The 13,169-nt window shown below is 41.1% G+C and overlaps 1 protein-coding gene across 3 annotated transcripts in view; it reads left to right on the top strand.

The window, feature by feature from the left end:
- CMSS1 (cms1 ribosomal small subunit homolog) overlaps positions 1 to 13,169 on the top strand; it is a 246,919-nt gene that overhangs the window by 232,027 nt on the left and 1,723 nt on the right. For all 3 annotated transcript variants that reach the window (XM_068417338.1, XM_068417337.1, XM_068417336.1), the window contains exons 4-9: positions 2,766 to 2,895; positions 5,754 to 5,813; positions 6,508 to 6,610; positions 8,065 to 8,125; positions 8,983 to 9,070; positions 11,367 to 11,455. In XM_068417338.1, the coding sequence (XP_068273439.1) occupies positions 2,766 to 2,895; positions 5,754 to 5,813; positions 6,508 to 6,610; positions 8,065 to 8,125; positions 8,983 to 9,070; positions 11,367 to 11,455 (531 nt within the window). The remainder of the gene's footprint in view (positions 1 to 2,765; positions 2,896 to 5,753; positions 5,814 to 6,507; positions 6,611 to 8,064; positions 8,126 to 8,982; positions 9,071 to 11,366; positions 11,456 to 13,169) is intronic.

Genomic DNA, 13,169 nt, shown 5'->3' with positions numbered 1-13,169 from the left:
GTGTCTACACTCCACTTGCAAGCGTTGCGCCTAGGGAAAATGTAACTGCATCAAAGAAAGGTGTAATTGCAGTTGCTGCAGAATCTGCCCTATTTCAGCAGTGTGGTAAGGCTCTGGCTGCTGTTACGTCTTTTGAGCCAAGAACTGTGCTTGTTCGCTCTTTTCCTCATAGCGTAAGGATATAAATAAATACTCCGTATTGTCCCTCTGGCCATGCTCCATACTCACCCTCAACGACAAACACACTTTGCAGTCTAGATGGAAATTGTATGGCATCAGGCAAGTTAGTTGTCTTTCAGGACAGACTGTAAATAGTTGGCTCTCTCACAAGGCTGAGAGGTGGCCTTTTTATATTATGTCAGGCCTCTTAATCATCCAGGGAATGGGATGAGGGAAGAGTGGGATTTAGCTTTAAATGCAGCTCTGGCAGAAGTGACCGAGGTACTTGTTCCACTGGTGCCAGAGCAAAAGCATCCCACGACAGAGACTGGTGAACCAGACCTAACAAAAAGACCCCAGTTCTCAGGCAAACAATAGGTGCTTAGTTACACCTTTGGTTTCAGTGGGGCTAGGCCACTAAGTTGACGTACACAGCCTGTCAAAAAATCCATCAGGAAATACTTATCAGGTTGATCTACGGATTCCAAACAAAGTGCTCTCTCCAAAAGTAAGGAAAAGGGGGGGGAAACCCCTTTGTTTTTAAGCATCTGGAATGAATTGGAAGAAAAATAATAAAACTTCCTGCATGAGGAATGTTTCCCCACAGCTCTCCTTGAAGGAAGAGAGTTTCCTCAGGTGTCCTTGCTCTTGCTCTTATGGAATTTCTCAATATCATCAGGCTTCTCCCCTCCAGAGTGCCATAATTTTCCTGGAGGAACTGGTGGCCCAATGAGTGACGTAGTGGTCCTGTGGAACAGTGCCTTATTCTGTTACCAAGTAAAATGAGTCTGCTAAATCAGAGGTTCCCAAATGTGGGTCACCTAAGAGATAGGTTGCTGGAGAAGAACGTTTGTAGTTGATAGGAACAACAACGAAGAGGTCCGGTTGTGAGCCTCACACAAAGGCTGTGTGTGCTGCAGATGGCCTCTGGTCATTCTTTGGGAAGACAGTTGCTACATAGCAGGAAAATACAACAGTGCCAAATGAGGGTGAATCTTGGGAAGGAATGCTACAGATTCAGGCACTGCAAAAGCCTGCCGAACAGCCAGGTGCCCACTGGAAGGTCTTCCAGGGACTGCAGAGGGCTTTGCACCAGGCCAAAGGTGGACCGAGAGGAAGGCATAAGTACTTCATCTCCACGTATCCCACTGTCAAAGATTTAGTTGGGATCTGGCAAACACACTGCTGGCTTTTAGCAGAGGTAAAACAGACAGTGGCCAAAGTGGCCTCTTTGCTGTAGGCTGGAGTGGCTTCAGCAGCTCCCAAATGGCTCTTTCCTCTTCAGCCTTCTGCCTCTTATGCTGCCCTTATGGGAGTATTTGGGATGTACTGGGCAAGAGGAAGAGTTGGAGGGGTGGGGAATGGAAGAGAAGGAGGGATTGGGTGCTGAGATTGTCGGGAAAAGAGGATTGGAAAAAGATCTGTCCCCTACATTAAAATTCCTGCTATAGCTCTCTTCAAAATTTCCATTGATCTTGGCTGCCCCAGACCTTAGCCTGCCAAACTTGCACTGAAAGTACCCACCACCCCTCCAAAGCTGCCAAAAATGCTTCCAGGCCCACCTCATCTCTGTGAAATATCACTTTGCCTCGCAGATATGTGCCCTGTTGCTCCGTCCTAACCCCACTCTCCTGATCCTTTTCACTTCTAGGCTTATGCTGCCATGTGTCCTCATGACGGCAAGTTCAATTAAGCTTACTCAGCTGAGAAACCTTGAGCTGGCCTTTCACAAATGAATCACTTCTCAGTGAGAACAAGAGAGGCTTCACATTCTTGCCGTTCTCTCCAGGCTGCCTCTATCCTTGAAAATCTGCTGTTTGCTTAAATGCTGGCAGATCATTTAGATAACGGGAATCCTGGGCTGTTCTATGCCGACGATCCATTTGGTTATGGGAAAAAATAGAGCAGCAGTTTTATTTCAGTGAAAATTCAGACCTGGTATTTGCTAACGATCCTAAGGTGTAAAACCCAGTCATTATGAACTCATGTCCAGGCTCAAAAAGTTATTAGTTTGGTTTAAAAACTTATAGATTTTAGAAGAACAAAGCAGCTGCTGAACTCTTTCTGCTTGACTTCTGGTTTTGTGAGCTTTTAGCTCATTTTCATCACACTTCCATGGTATTCTGTGAATATAGCTAGACATCTTTCCTTCCAAAATAGTTACCCTGTTTTAATCAAAGTATAACCAAGACTTATATAACCACTTGATTCCTATTGTTACGCTTTAAGAATAATAAATTAAGAAATTACCAAAAAAACCCTGAATTTTCAAACTGATACTTAAGTGTAACAACAGCAAAACTCACAAAACCAGCTTTCAGTTATGTTTTTCTTATGGCAGCATTTAAGGTGAGTGCACAAGATTTTTTGTCTTCAGGCTCACAGACCATCTCCTCAAAGTATCTGAACTTGCGTCTGAAGTCTGCATTCCTGCTGAAGATGATGGGACTCTTGTCCCATTGTAAGCTGTTTTTCTAATTAATCTGTAATTAAGCCAATATAACTGTATAAACTTATGGAGGAACATTTATTGACAATGTTGTTAGCTATCCAAAGAGCAGAAATTATGGAAATACCATACTTACCCATTTTACTTGTTTTTTTAGAAGAAAATTTCTGATATTCTGGAAAAATCTGCTCCAAAACCTGGTGTCCCTGCAGATCTACAAAACCTGCTTAGTCGACATTTTGGTGAAAACCGTTCAGTGATTGAAATAGAGGAATTAAAGCTGTCAGGTAACTTATCCTATATTTAATAGATAAATAATGGTTTTTTTTCATTATACTCTTGAGTTCTTTTTCTGCAGAAGAAAGAGAATTTTTGGGACAGGTCTTGAGTTGTACTTTTTTATGGAAATGTTTTCTTATACTGTATATTAATTTGCTGTTTGACTAGAGGTGTTAGTTTCTTGGAATAAACGTGAGGTTTCTTGGAGTTATGGAAATTAAAAGAAACTTTGTTTAAATGTGTCTTTTTATTGTAAAGTATTAATTTCAGGAGCTCACTTTTCTCATAGCAATTATATGATTCCTAATAATAGCTTCCAAGATGCCAACAGAGAAAGTGAAAATGTATTTTGTTTCCAGGATTATCTGAGTCAATCCAGATAAGTAATAGGAGGGCTGACAGGAGCAGACAAAGAAATAATGAGTCGTCATTCTGACATGGTTATGAGATGTTGAACACAGTGGTTTTTCAGGAAGTGGCATGAAATGAGATGGTAGATTTGGTCCAAGTGTAAAATGACCAAGTTTTAACCATAATGAGGACCCTCTTCGTTTCCTGTATTCTATCTCCAGTTAGAAGCCAGTGATGGAAAAGGCAAAGCAGGACAGAGCAGGGTTAGTTTCTATCAGTTGGAGGTGGCATTAGAGATGAAGGCAGCATTGAACTTCTCTGCCTCTTACTCTGCAGATGAAGAGGCACTGTCATTTTATAGGCACTGTCCATTATTTGCTGGTAGTGCTCATGAGGAGCAAACAGCTTGGTAACTAACCTGCATGCGCCTTTGATACTTCTTGAACTCTTAGTGTCCTGTGCCTTCTAGCCCAGCAGTAGTTTCTCTCTTCTAATGTTTAAGCCTGTCTTTCTAGATAAATATGCTCCTCCTTAACATCCATGATTCTAGGTTGAACCTTCTTTATTTCTGTGGGGCAGATTCAGCTTTCTTGTTGAATCAAGAAAACCTGGAGAAGTCCTATATGGATTGCTTTGAAAAGCTTGTCTTAACCCTAGAGGTCTAAAAATATTTTTTAGCAAATAATAAATTGCTTTGATTTCTTTCTTATTAAAGGAGCCCTTTGGGCTGAAGTGACCCATTTCCATATGATTGGCTCTTGGGTTGGATGGAGATACTTTTTCTTTCTTTTTGTGCTGCGAGTTGGAGGCTTAGAGTGCCAAGGAGTTTACGAACTTCTACAGCTGTCAAGTCATTCACGTCAAAGCACTGAGCAAATAACAAGCAACTGCTTGGAGTTGTGTGTTCTTGTTAAGTGACACGGTGCAGAAGGTCAGGTTTGGAGTCAGCATGGTCTCTTGCTGCAGTCTGGAGCGATGTGTTTTTCCTGCTTTCTGAAACTTTCATTTAAAATTGTTATTAAGACTCCAGTGTTGCTGAAGTGTTGGTGAAAAGTCAGTGACTGAAGCTCATGTCCTTTAGAAACCATCTTTTGAATTTTTCAGTCATTAATGAGACTTAATGTATTCAGAAGAGCAAAACAACAGCAAAGATATTTTGCCACTGTGAGGAAAGGGCCATGACGGGTGTGAAGAGCTCTCCTATTACCACCAAATGCTTATGGAAGGGCAGCCCCAGCCCTTCCCCACTAGCATCAAGTGCATCTTTTAACCATGATTTTAAAAGTCAGCTGCTGATCCTTCAGTTGTATACGTTCATTCCCTTTGGAGCTCAAGTCCCAGTAAATGTCAATCTCTGGATTTAACAAAAGGGACCAGTGCAAAATGAAATTTTTAGCGAGACAGCACCCATTAAATGGAAGGTAGAGTGATGGAGAGCGGCTATGCTCAAGAAACTACACAGGCAGGATTTCAGCCAGGCATCAGCTACAAACCAAGTTTTGTCACGCTGTCTGTTCCAATGGAAATCATGGATTGACGCTGCCAGCATTAGCACATTGCGTCATCCATGTGAACATGAATAACGTCTGTAAGGAAACCTCCTTAATTTAGCTAAAATACATCAGCAAAAATCTCTTTCCATAGACAGGCACCCTGAGGTGCCATGCTTCATGCAGAGTGACGGCAAATATGTGGGTCCCTGAAGACAGAGTTGTTAATGCTCTGCGGGAGCGTATTGTTCCATCAGGCAAAGGTTCCTTAGCAACAATGGCAAGTTTTCAGACCATCGAGTTTTAATCGCCACTTTAAGAACTTAGACATTGTAGAAAGGAAAGGTCTTCCAAAGAACCTGTTAGGACCTTGTCTTTCTTCATTGCCTCTATATGAACCTTTAACTAGTTACTAGTTAAGGTAGTGTCCAGGTAAAAGATAGGCAGTCAGTGGGAAATGAAGGGAGACATTGAAATGCAATGTAGGTGTTACCATTAGGGTCGATGTAGTTAGGTAGATTATCACTATATGAAAGGCCAGAAAGAGAAACAAACTTATTGACAGGTAAATTATTGGTAGGTTCTTGCATTTTCACAGTATGAATTGTTTGGGTGATCTCCAAATTTATTCCATCGTAGGTAGATTGGAGGAACAGTCTAGCAGGTTGACTGTAAGGCTTTTGTCTAAGACCTTTGATTGATTGTGGCAAAGATATGAAAGCTTTTTTTCAAGTATGTGATCACACCCGTGCAGCCCTGTGTTCAGGGTTTTTCATGGTGGGAGAAAATAAAGGAATTGCAATGAAGTTGAGAGGTGTTACCTTCATTGATTTATCCAATAGAAAGCTTCTTGTACATGAGGCGTGCATTAATCTTTTTTTTTTCCACAAATGGTGCTTTATTGATGATGGATTTTAACACAGTTGTGATTTCATCAATATAACTAGTGGTTAAGCTGCAAACATATGCTCCTTTTGCTGCTAAAAATACATCAACAAAAATATCTTTTCCTTTTACATTTCCAGATTCCTGTTTTTTGCCAGCCAATGATCTCACCCACAGTTTTTCTTCATACCTGAAGGAAAGTGAGTTAAAATGTTGAATGAGATGAAAGTTGTATGAAAAACATTGTTAATGCAATATTATTGCAGTTTTTATCTGCACCTCCAAATATTTTTAATTATGAAATATTAATAACCTTAAGGATTTTTCTTTTTCTTTTTTTCATGACAAGTCTTGCTTTTCTGGCTCTTTTTTACTCTATCACTTTTTTGTGTTAAAATGTTTTAGGGTTTCTTTTAGTTGCTAGAGATTATTTGTCAGTAAATTATTATGGCTTCATAAGTAGCTGTATGTATTAACTTACAGTAAAAATCCTGCAGCTGTCTGCTGACATGAACCAAGAGAATTTTTATTCTCTTATATATATTTATGTAGAACTTCTGGTCTAGTAAGTGTATCTTTTCCATTGGTTTTCTCTGATACAAATTACCGTATATGGCAAATGAAGACAATGGGCTTGTCACCTTACAAACTGTTGATTTGTAATGCTTATCTAATTTGTTCAGTTATGTGATATTTCTGTATTTTATTTTGGGCATTTTATTTTCCAATTTCTCAGCCATGGCTAAACGTGAAAGTGTTGCCAGAGATCCAGACCTCATAGGAGTCAGTATGTTTGTTCTTGCTGCTGGCTGCCATTCATCATGTACTCTTGTGATTGAAAATTGTGGCATGTAGTACTTTCTCTGTGGGTGTACACGGGCTTTTTCGTTGCAGTCTGTCCTAAGTGGGCAAAACTCCGTAAAAACCACAAGGAGAAGAAGTCAGTGGTGATGCTGGTTATCTGCAGTTCTGCCCTTCGTTCCTTGGAACTCATCAAGTATGTCGAGAGCAAATGTTATGTTGAGGTTGGCAGTCAGTCAGAGGTTTTGTCTTGGAACCACAGACATAAAGGCAAAACTGGGACACTGTCCTCTGCTAGCCAACAAATCCACTGGCTCAAACTGATGCAATATCCCTTGCTTCTTTAAACTGTGGGAGTGTGGTGTTCGGTTTGAGGCTGAAGTAACACTTAGTACTTCAGTTGCATGAAAGTGCTATTTTTTAAAAAAAACAAAAATAAAATGTAACCAATTTGGGGGAAACATGCAACATGTTATAACTGGGAACTGCGTAAACCCATAAAGCATCATGATCAACCACTAAAAATCGTGACTTTGCACCAAAGGCAATGAGGACATGGCGTTCCAGGGCCTCAAGTGCCAACACGTGTGTCTGGCCTGAGTGCATCCAAGTCTGTGTCTGTGTTCTCAGCTGGCTCAATCTGGCCAAACTGCTGTGTAGATTTCAGAGTTCCTTGTCCTCTTTTTTTCCCTTCTCTGTCCTCCCCCTTCTCATTCCAAAAGTCTTGATGACTTTGACGAATTAATGTATACCTCACAAATTTCATGGTTGTCTTTTGTGTCTTGGCCCCGTTTCCTGTCATTATCTGTCAGTACGACAGGAGATGGAGAGTTGGGAAGTCTGACTCCATACCACAGACAGAAGCACAGATACAGCAGATGTGCCTGAAGTGCTTAGCCCCTGCATACAGATATCACCATGTGAGACTTCAGGGGTTTATATGTATGCTTGTATATAAACCTTTAGCTTTGCACAGGAGAAAATTGAAAATTTGGCACTCTGCAAAAAACATGCAGAGAAGGCTCTCCTAAATGACGTTCAGTAATTACTGAATATGTTGTCTCCTGCTTGATTAATACAGGACATAGAGTTATTACTGTGTGCCAAAATGGCATGTCAGAAAAACAAGTCAGGTTTTCCGACAAATGTGTTTTGGTTAACTGGAATTTGGGCAATCTCTGCAGTAAAGCCTGTGGCAGCCTAGGTTTTTCCAGCAGCTACACGGCAGGAAGACTCTGTAAAATGCAGATTGGTCTGTGCACAGATCTTTCCTTTTGTGCATGCACACACACGTTCATTCATGCCTGTATCTCAGTAACTGAGATATTTTTGGATTAGAATTTGGTGATCAGTCAGTTTTGAACTAAGCTAGCTGTGAAAGCACAGGCCATAATTATTAAATATTATCTGAAAAGCTGTCTAAACAATATTGCCCCCTACTGATATCTGCTATTGTGTTTGCCCAGTTGCTCACTGTTGATCAAGTAGCAAACAAGAGTGTACATAGTGTTCAAAGTACAAGAAGGGGTCACTGAGGGACTGTAGGTCTCAAGCATATTGAGAAATGCCAGTTAGTTTTGCTTTCCTCCTGTGTGGTCTTAATCCCAGCCCTGATGCTTGCTTTTTCTTTTTCAATTTTTTTATTGCTAGGTCAATGACAGCATTTAAAGGAGACTGCCGAGTTCTCAAGTTGTTTGCAAAGCACATAAAGGTAAGAGAGGTCCAAGGGAATTTTGATAGAACAACTAAACAACTAACTAGTGTCATACCATTTTCTTTTCGAAGCATTTAGCAATAGTGCCTTTCATATTGTGTTCATATAATGTTCCTTTCTTTAGTTAATGCTTCCTTTGGTAACCCATTGTTGCAGTTTGAGGAATCTAGCCAAACACCATCTCCAATAGCTCTGGTGCAATCCCATGTGGAATGTAGATGCTTATGCATGTGCTATGTTTTAAAGATGTTCCACATTCCTGTGAGGTGCTCATTCGAATGGCTTTTGCCTATTTAAAAAGAAGGCTCACACACATAGGTTTGGAGGAGCAAACTGTACCAGCACCCACATTTGCATTCTGCCAGCTGGATACCTGGATACCCGCTATCCATACCTGTCAGAGAGCACAAATTATGGGCGTGTTGGAAGTAATGAAGCCTTTGATATAAACACACAAATGTCATTTGCTTTATTTCACCCTTTTCCAGTGTCTTCATCTTGAAGGAGTTTAGAGCTAATTCAACTTTGTCTGTTTTCTAGATATTTCCAGATATTTTGTTTAAATGCTGAAGGAAGCATACTGTTCTCACCTCCAAAAATAGTTGGTGCAATAGCAGATTTTCAGAGTTGAAAATGACTGGACTTCTTTAAAAGTGTGATGCCCAGCTGACTGTTATATTTCTTAAACTTTCTCCCAGATATATCAGTTTGACAGTTTGAAAGATGAATAGCATTTGTTACTTGATGGTATTCTAGAAGGAGATACTATGAGATCTTCAATTTCCAGGTCTTTGAGAAGAAATTTTGAAACAATCGTGGTTTTACTGTCGTTTGTCTTTCTCTCTTCAATTTAGATAAAAGAACAGATCAATATGTTGGAGAAGGGCGTGTTCCACATTGGGGTTGGAACTCCTGGGAGAGTAAAAGCACTAGTGGAGCAAGGTAGGAGAACAGGGAAGGTTTTCTCTGTAGGTATCTTATACTTGGTCTCATGAGAAGCAAGACTTCCATTGTTTTTGAAGTGCTTAGGTTGACATGAATCTGTGGATTTGGGTACTAAACTGTACAGTTCTGTTTCGCTACTTCTACTATCTCAGTCAAAATGAGGTCAAGATTCTGGCAGTTGATTTTATGATCGCTTTAAGCTGGCATAAATCAGTATTACCAGAGAAAGGCAGAGTAATACTTCCCTCCCCAAGACAGTGCCCACTTATTCCCCCTTCCTGCTACTTGTGCTAGCCCAAGAATCTGTTTGGTAGCTCAGTGAAATGATCCTACAGAGGGATCTGGACAGGTTAGATAGATGGGCCGAGACCAACGGCATGAGGTTCAACAAGAACAAGTGCCAGATCTTACACTTTGGCCACAACAACCCCATGCAGTACTACAGGCTGGGGGAAGAGTGGTTAGAGAGCAGCCCGGCGGAAAGAGCCCTGGGGATGCTGATCGACAGCCGGCTAAACATGAGCCAGCAGTGTGCCCAGGTGGCCAAGAAGGCCAATGGCATCCTGGCCTCTATTAGGAATAGTGTAGCCAGCCGGTCTAGGGAAGTGATCGTCCCTCTGTACTGGGCACTGGTGAGGCCGCACCTTGAATCCTGTGTCCAGTTGTGGGCCCCGCACTTCAAGAAAGATGTTGAGGTGTTGGAGCGAGTCCAGAGGAGGGCGACCAAGCTGGTGAAGGGTCTGGAGGGTCTGACCTATGAGGAACAGCTGAGGGAGCTGGGGTTGTTTAGCCTGGAGAAGAGGAGGCTCAGAGGTGACCTTAGTGCAGTCTACAACTACCTGAAGGGAGGTTGGAGTGAAGTGGGAGTCGGCCTCTTCTCCCGGGCAACTAGCGATAGGACAAGAGGACACAGCCTCAGGCTTCGCCAGGGGAGGTTCAGGTTGGACATTAGGAAGAATTTCTTCTCAGCAAGGGTTATTAGCCATTGGAATGGGCTGCCCAGGGAGGTGGTGGAGTCACCATCTCTAGATGTGTTTAAGAAAAGCCTGGACATGGCACTTAGTGCCATGGTCTAGTTGACATGGTGGTGTCAGGGCAACGGTTGGACTCGATGATCCCAGAGGTCTCTTCCAACCTGGTTGATTCTGTGATTCTGTGATCCCAATTAAAAAGAAAACAGTGTGCACACAAAATCAGGTAATGAGCAGGCAGAGATGAAGGACTTCCTCTTTTGGCAGGAATACTGATTTATGCTGACTTGAAAGTGATTGCAAAACCATGGTGTAACATTTAAAGCTTCAGGAAACTAAACATTACAAGTAAATCAAAAGGAGATAATGGCAAAGTCATTGTATCATATGTCACTCTGAGCTCAGTGTAAACTTTTGTGAGGGTGGATGAAAGATCTGCTTGCTAATTTGATTTTATTTCCGATTTGACTGTAATGCCTTGCTCTGACTGTGATTTCTTGGTCAGGGACTGGCTGTGGATTGGGACTCTACCACTCCTTCAAAAAAGGGTACAGGAGTAGCATAATTTTGTTGCTTCCTGTGCCCTCCACCAACATTAAATCGTTACTGCTCAGCACATCAGCACATTGTCATGTTAGGTGGAGGCGCCTTATGGGAGGGACACAAGGGTATCATCTATCCTAAGGTCTAGTCCTTTTTTGACACCTTAGTGCTGCAGTGCAAGGTCACTAGAGAATGGAGAGGAGTCAAAACTGATATGAAAAATTGTGGGCATCATGTAGAAGACCAAGGGAAAACAGGGGAACAGCTGGAGGGCCAGTTCAGAAAGGACCTTTTTCTTCTTTCACCACCATCTGTTTGGAGGATAAAGGAATTCTTCAGCAGCCCCACTGACCTGACTCACATTCACATAGCACCCAGTCCTGTAAATTGCTAAACGCTGTCAGTTCCCATTAACGGGAGTTTTCAGCCTAGAGTCCTTGTAACTTACCAGCTCCTCGTCAGCTGTGGAAATTCCACGCCTGTGGTTTCGTCAAAAGGAAGCTTGAGGAATTATTTTCTGGCAGGATGTTAGCTCTTGACAAGCCTGGCAATGGTAGTTGTTCTGCTTTTGTGTTTATCTTCCCAAAAGGCACGGGATTATGTGGTTAAGGGAGTTTGCAGTGTCAGTGCATTAGTTTTCCAACCAGCAAACGTCGTACTTAAAGTGTTCGAAGATTAGTTTCCTTGAAAACAGACAGCAAAAGATGTAAAAGCCAAAAATAATTTTGGTAAGCATATGTCTTATTATCTTGTTAGTAAAATTTATGTTGCCTTTTTAGATGGCCTGTGCTTGAACTCCACAAAATACATGATTCTGGATTGGAACTGGCGAGATCAGAAACTAAGGAGAATGATGGATATCCCTGAGGTATTGTATAAGCACCTGTATATATTATATTCTGCCTGTTTGTTACTTTTAATTCTATGCCCAGGTCTTGGTCAGTAAGGTCTTCTTTCTGTAAAGCTGACTTCAGTGGTGTAGAAACACCAAGAAGTCAACATTTGACTGGTAAGTCTGTACTCTCAGGTCTCAGAACTATGTCCTGATTCAGATTTTTTTCCTTTTATTGTTGCAAGTCACAGCTGTGACTTCTAACAGCTGTGCTGTGAATTTCTTCTGTTTATGCTAGATGATTGTTCTACCTCTTCCTGGAAAGTTCTCTCAGTAAGAGGACTTTGTGCAAAAGTTACCTCAAAAACTAAATAAAACATTGGAGCAGCATTTATTTGTCCCTATCTGAGAGTAAGGTAACTTCTTGTGAGTAAATCTACAGACAGTTTGTTCTTTTTGTTTTCTTTTTGGCAAGAGGTAAGATACAAACTATGTAGAGCCATCCATCATTTCTAGACTCCTTTTAAGATAATTCCCCGTTCTTTTCAATCCTATAATCCAGCTTTCACGTTTATTGCTGTGACAAGGCATGTTTACCATACGCTGTGGGGCATCAGCTGATATTTTGCCAGCAGAGAGGTAGATTCCTCCACCAGTCATTGTTAGAAAGCTCCAATTTGCTGCACAGTGTTTCCATTTTTTTGCACATTTAGGGCAGGCCAATATGCAGAATCTCTGGGGAAAAAGGATTTTTTTTTTTTGCATGCAGACATTAGGCTTTTTCACAAGTGAAAAAAATTATAAGTCATTAATCCTTCTCTGCACTCGTCTGTGTATTTCAATGTGCTGTATTTTACAGTCCCACATACACAAAGGTGCATGTTCCTAATAATCTTGGATAAAGCGCCCTGCAAAAAATACCTTGCAGAAAAGAAGTAGCAAAGAAACCAGCTCTGCTTTTTGAGGCAAGGAGGCTCCCTCGTGTGGTAAATTCATAAGGCTTTTTTGTATGGTGCTTGCACTTACCTGTAAGTTTTTTTAAAGAACAGAGAACATGAATTCACAGCTATATTAGCACAAGATAGTAGTACAAAAGGTGCTGGTTGCAGTGGGATGGATTTTTTAAGTCAGCTGAAGTAAATAATACTAAATAGTAAATAGTAGACTATAGGTGATCCACCTCAAAAAAATGAAAATTATGTTGCTAATATTTGATTTTGGGCTATTGCAAACCTGAACTACCCCGTGGAGCTCACTGTAGGTAGCATCACATCATTTCTGCATGTCTGTCTAGGAATATAGGCCAAAAGTTGTGACTCCAGCTGTATTTTATTAAGGGAAAATCTTAAGGCTATCTTAACATCAAAATGTTAAGGCTTAGTTCATGTTAAAACCAAGTAAGCATGTTACACCTTTGTTATATAGTGTTAGCATAAGAAATAGATATCTATGTGTGACTACAGAATAGTGAATATGAGATTACAGAAAAGTCTTCAAATGTGCACTTGACTCTGGTAACACAACATCCAGAAAGGTTTTTGACATTTTGAGCTGTGCACGTGGAGCATCTTGCAGCTATTTGTCCTGCTGCAGCCATCAGGCAGATCCGTGAACGTTATAAGAACGTCAGTAATAAAAGATACCCAAATAATGTTTTTGAGATAAGGCATCTTAACAGAGAAGAAATCAATAGGATTTTCTGGCAGCTTGCAGACTTGAAATATGGAATACATTTCATTGGAATTACAAC

This window comes from Nyctibius grandis, chromosome 23, assembly GCF_013368605.1.
Source record: "Nyctibius grandis isolate bNycGra1 chromosome 23, bNycGra1.pri, whole genome shotgun sequence".
NCBI classification, from domain to species: domain Eukaryota; kingdom Metazoa; phylum Chordata; class Aves; order Nyctibiiformes; family Nyctibiidae; genus Nyctibius; species Nyctibius grandis.
This window is presented reverse-complemented; position numbering and strand designations above follow the sequence as displayed.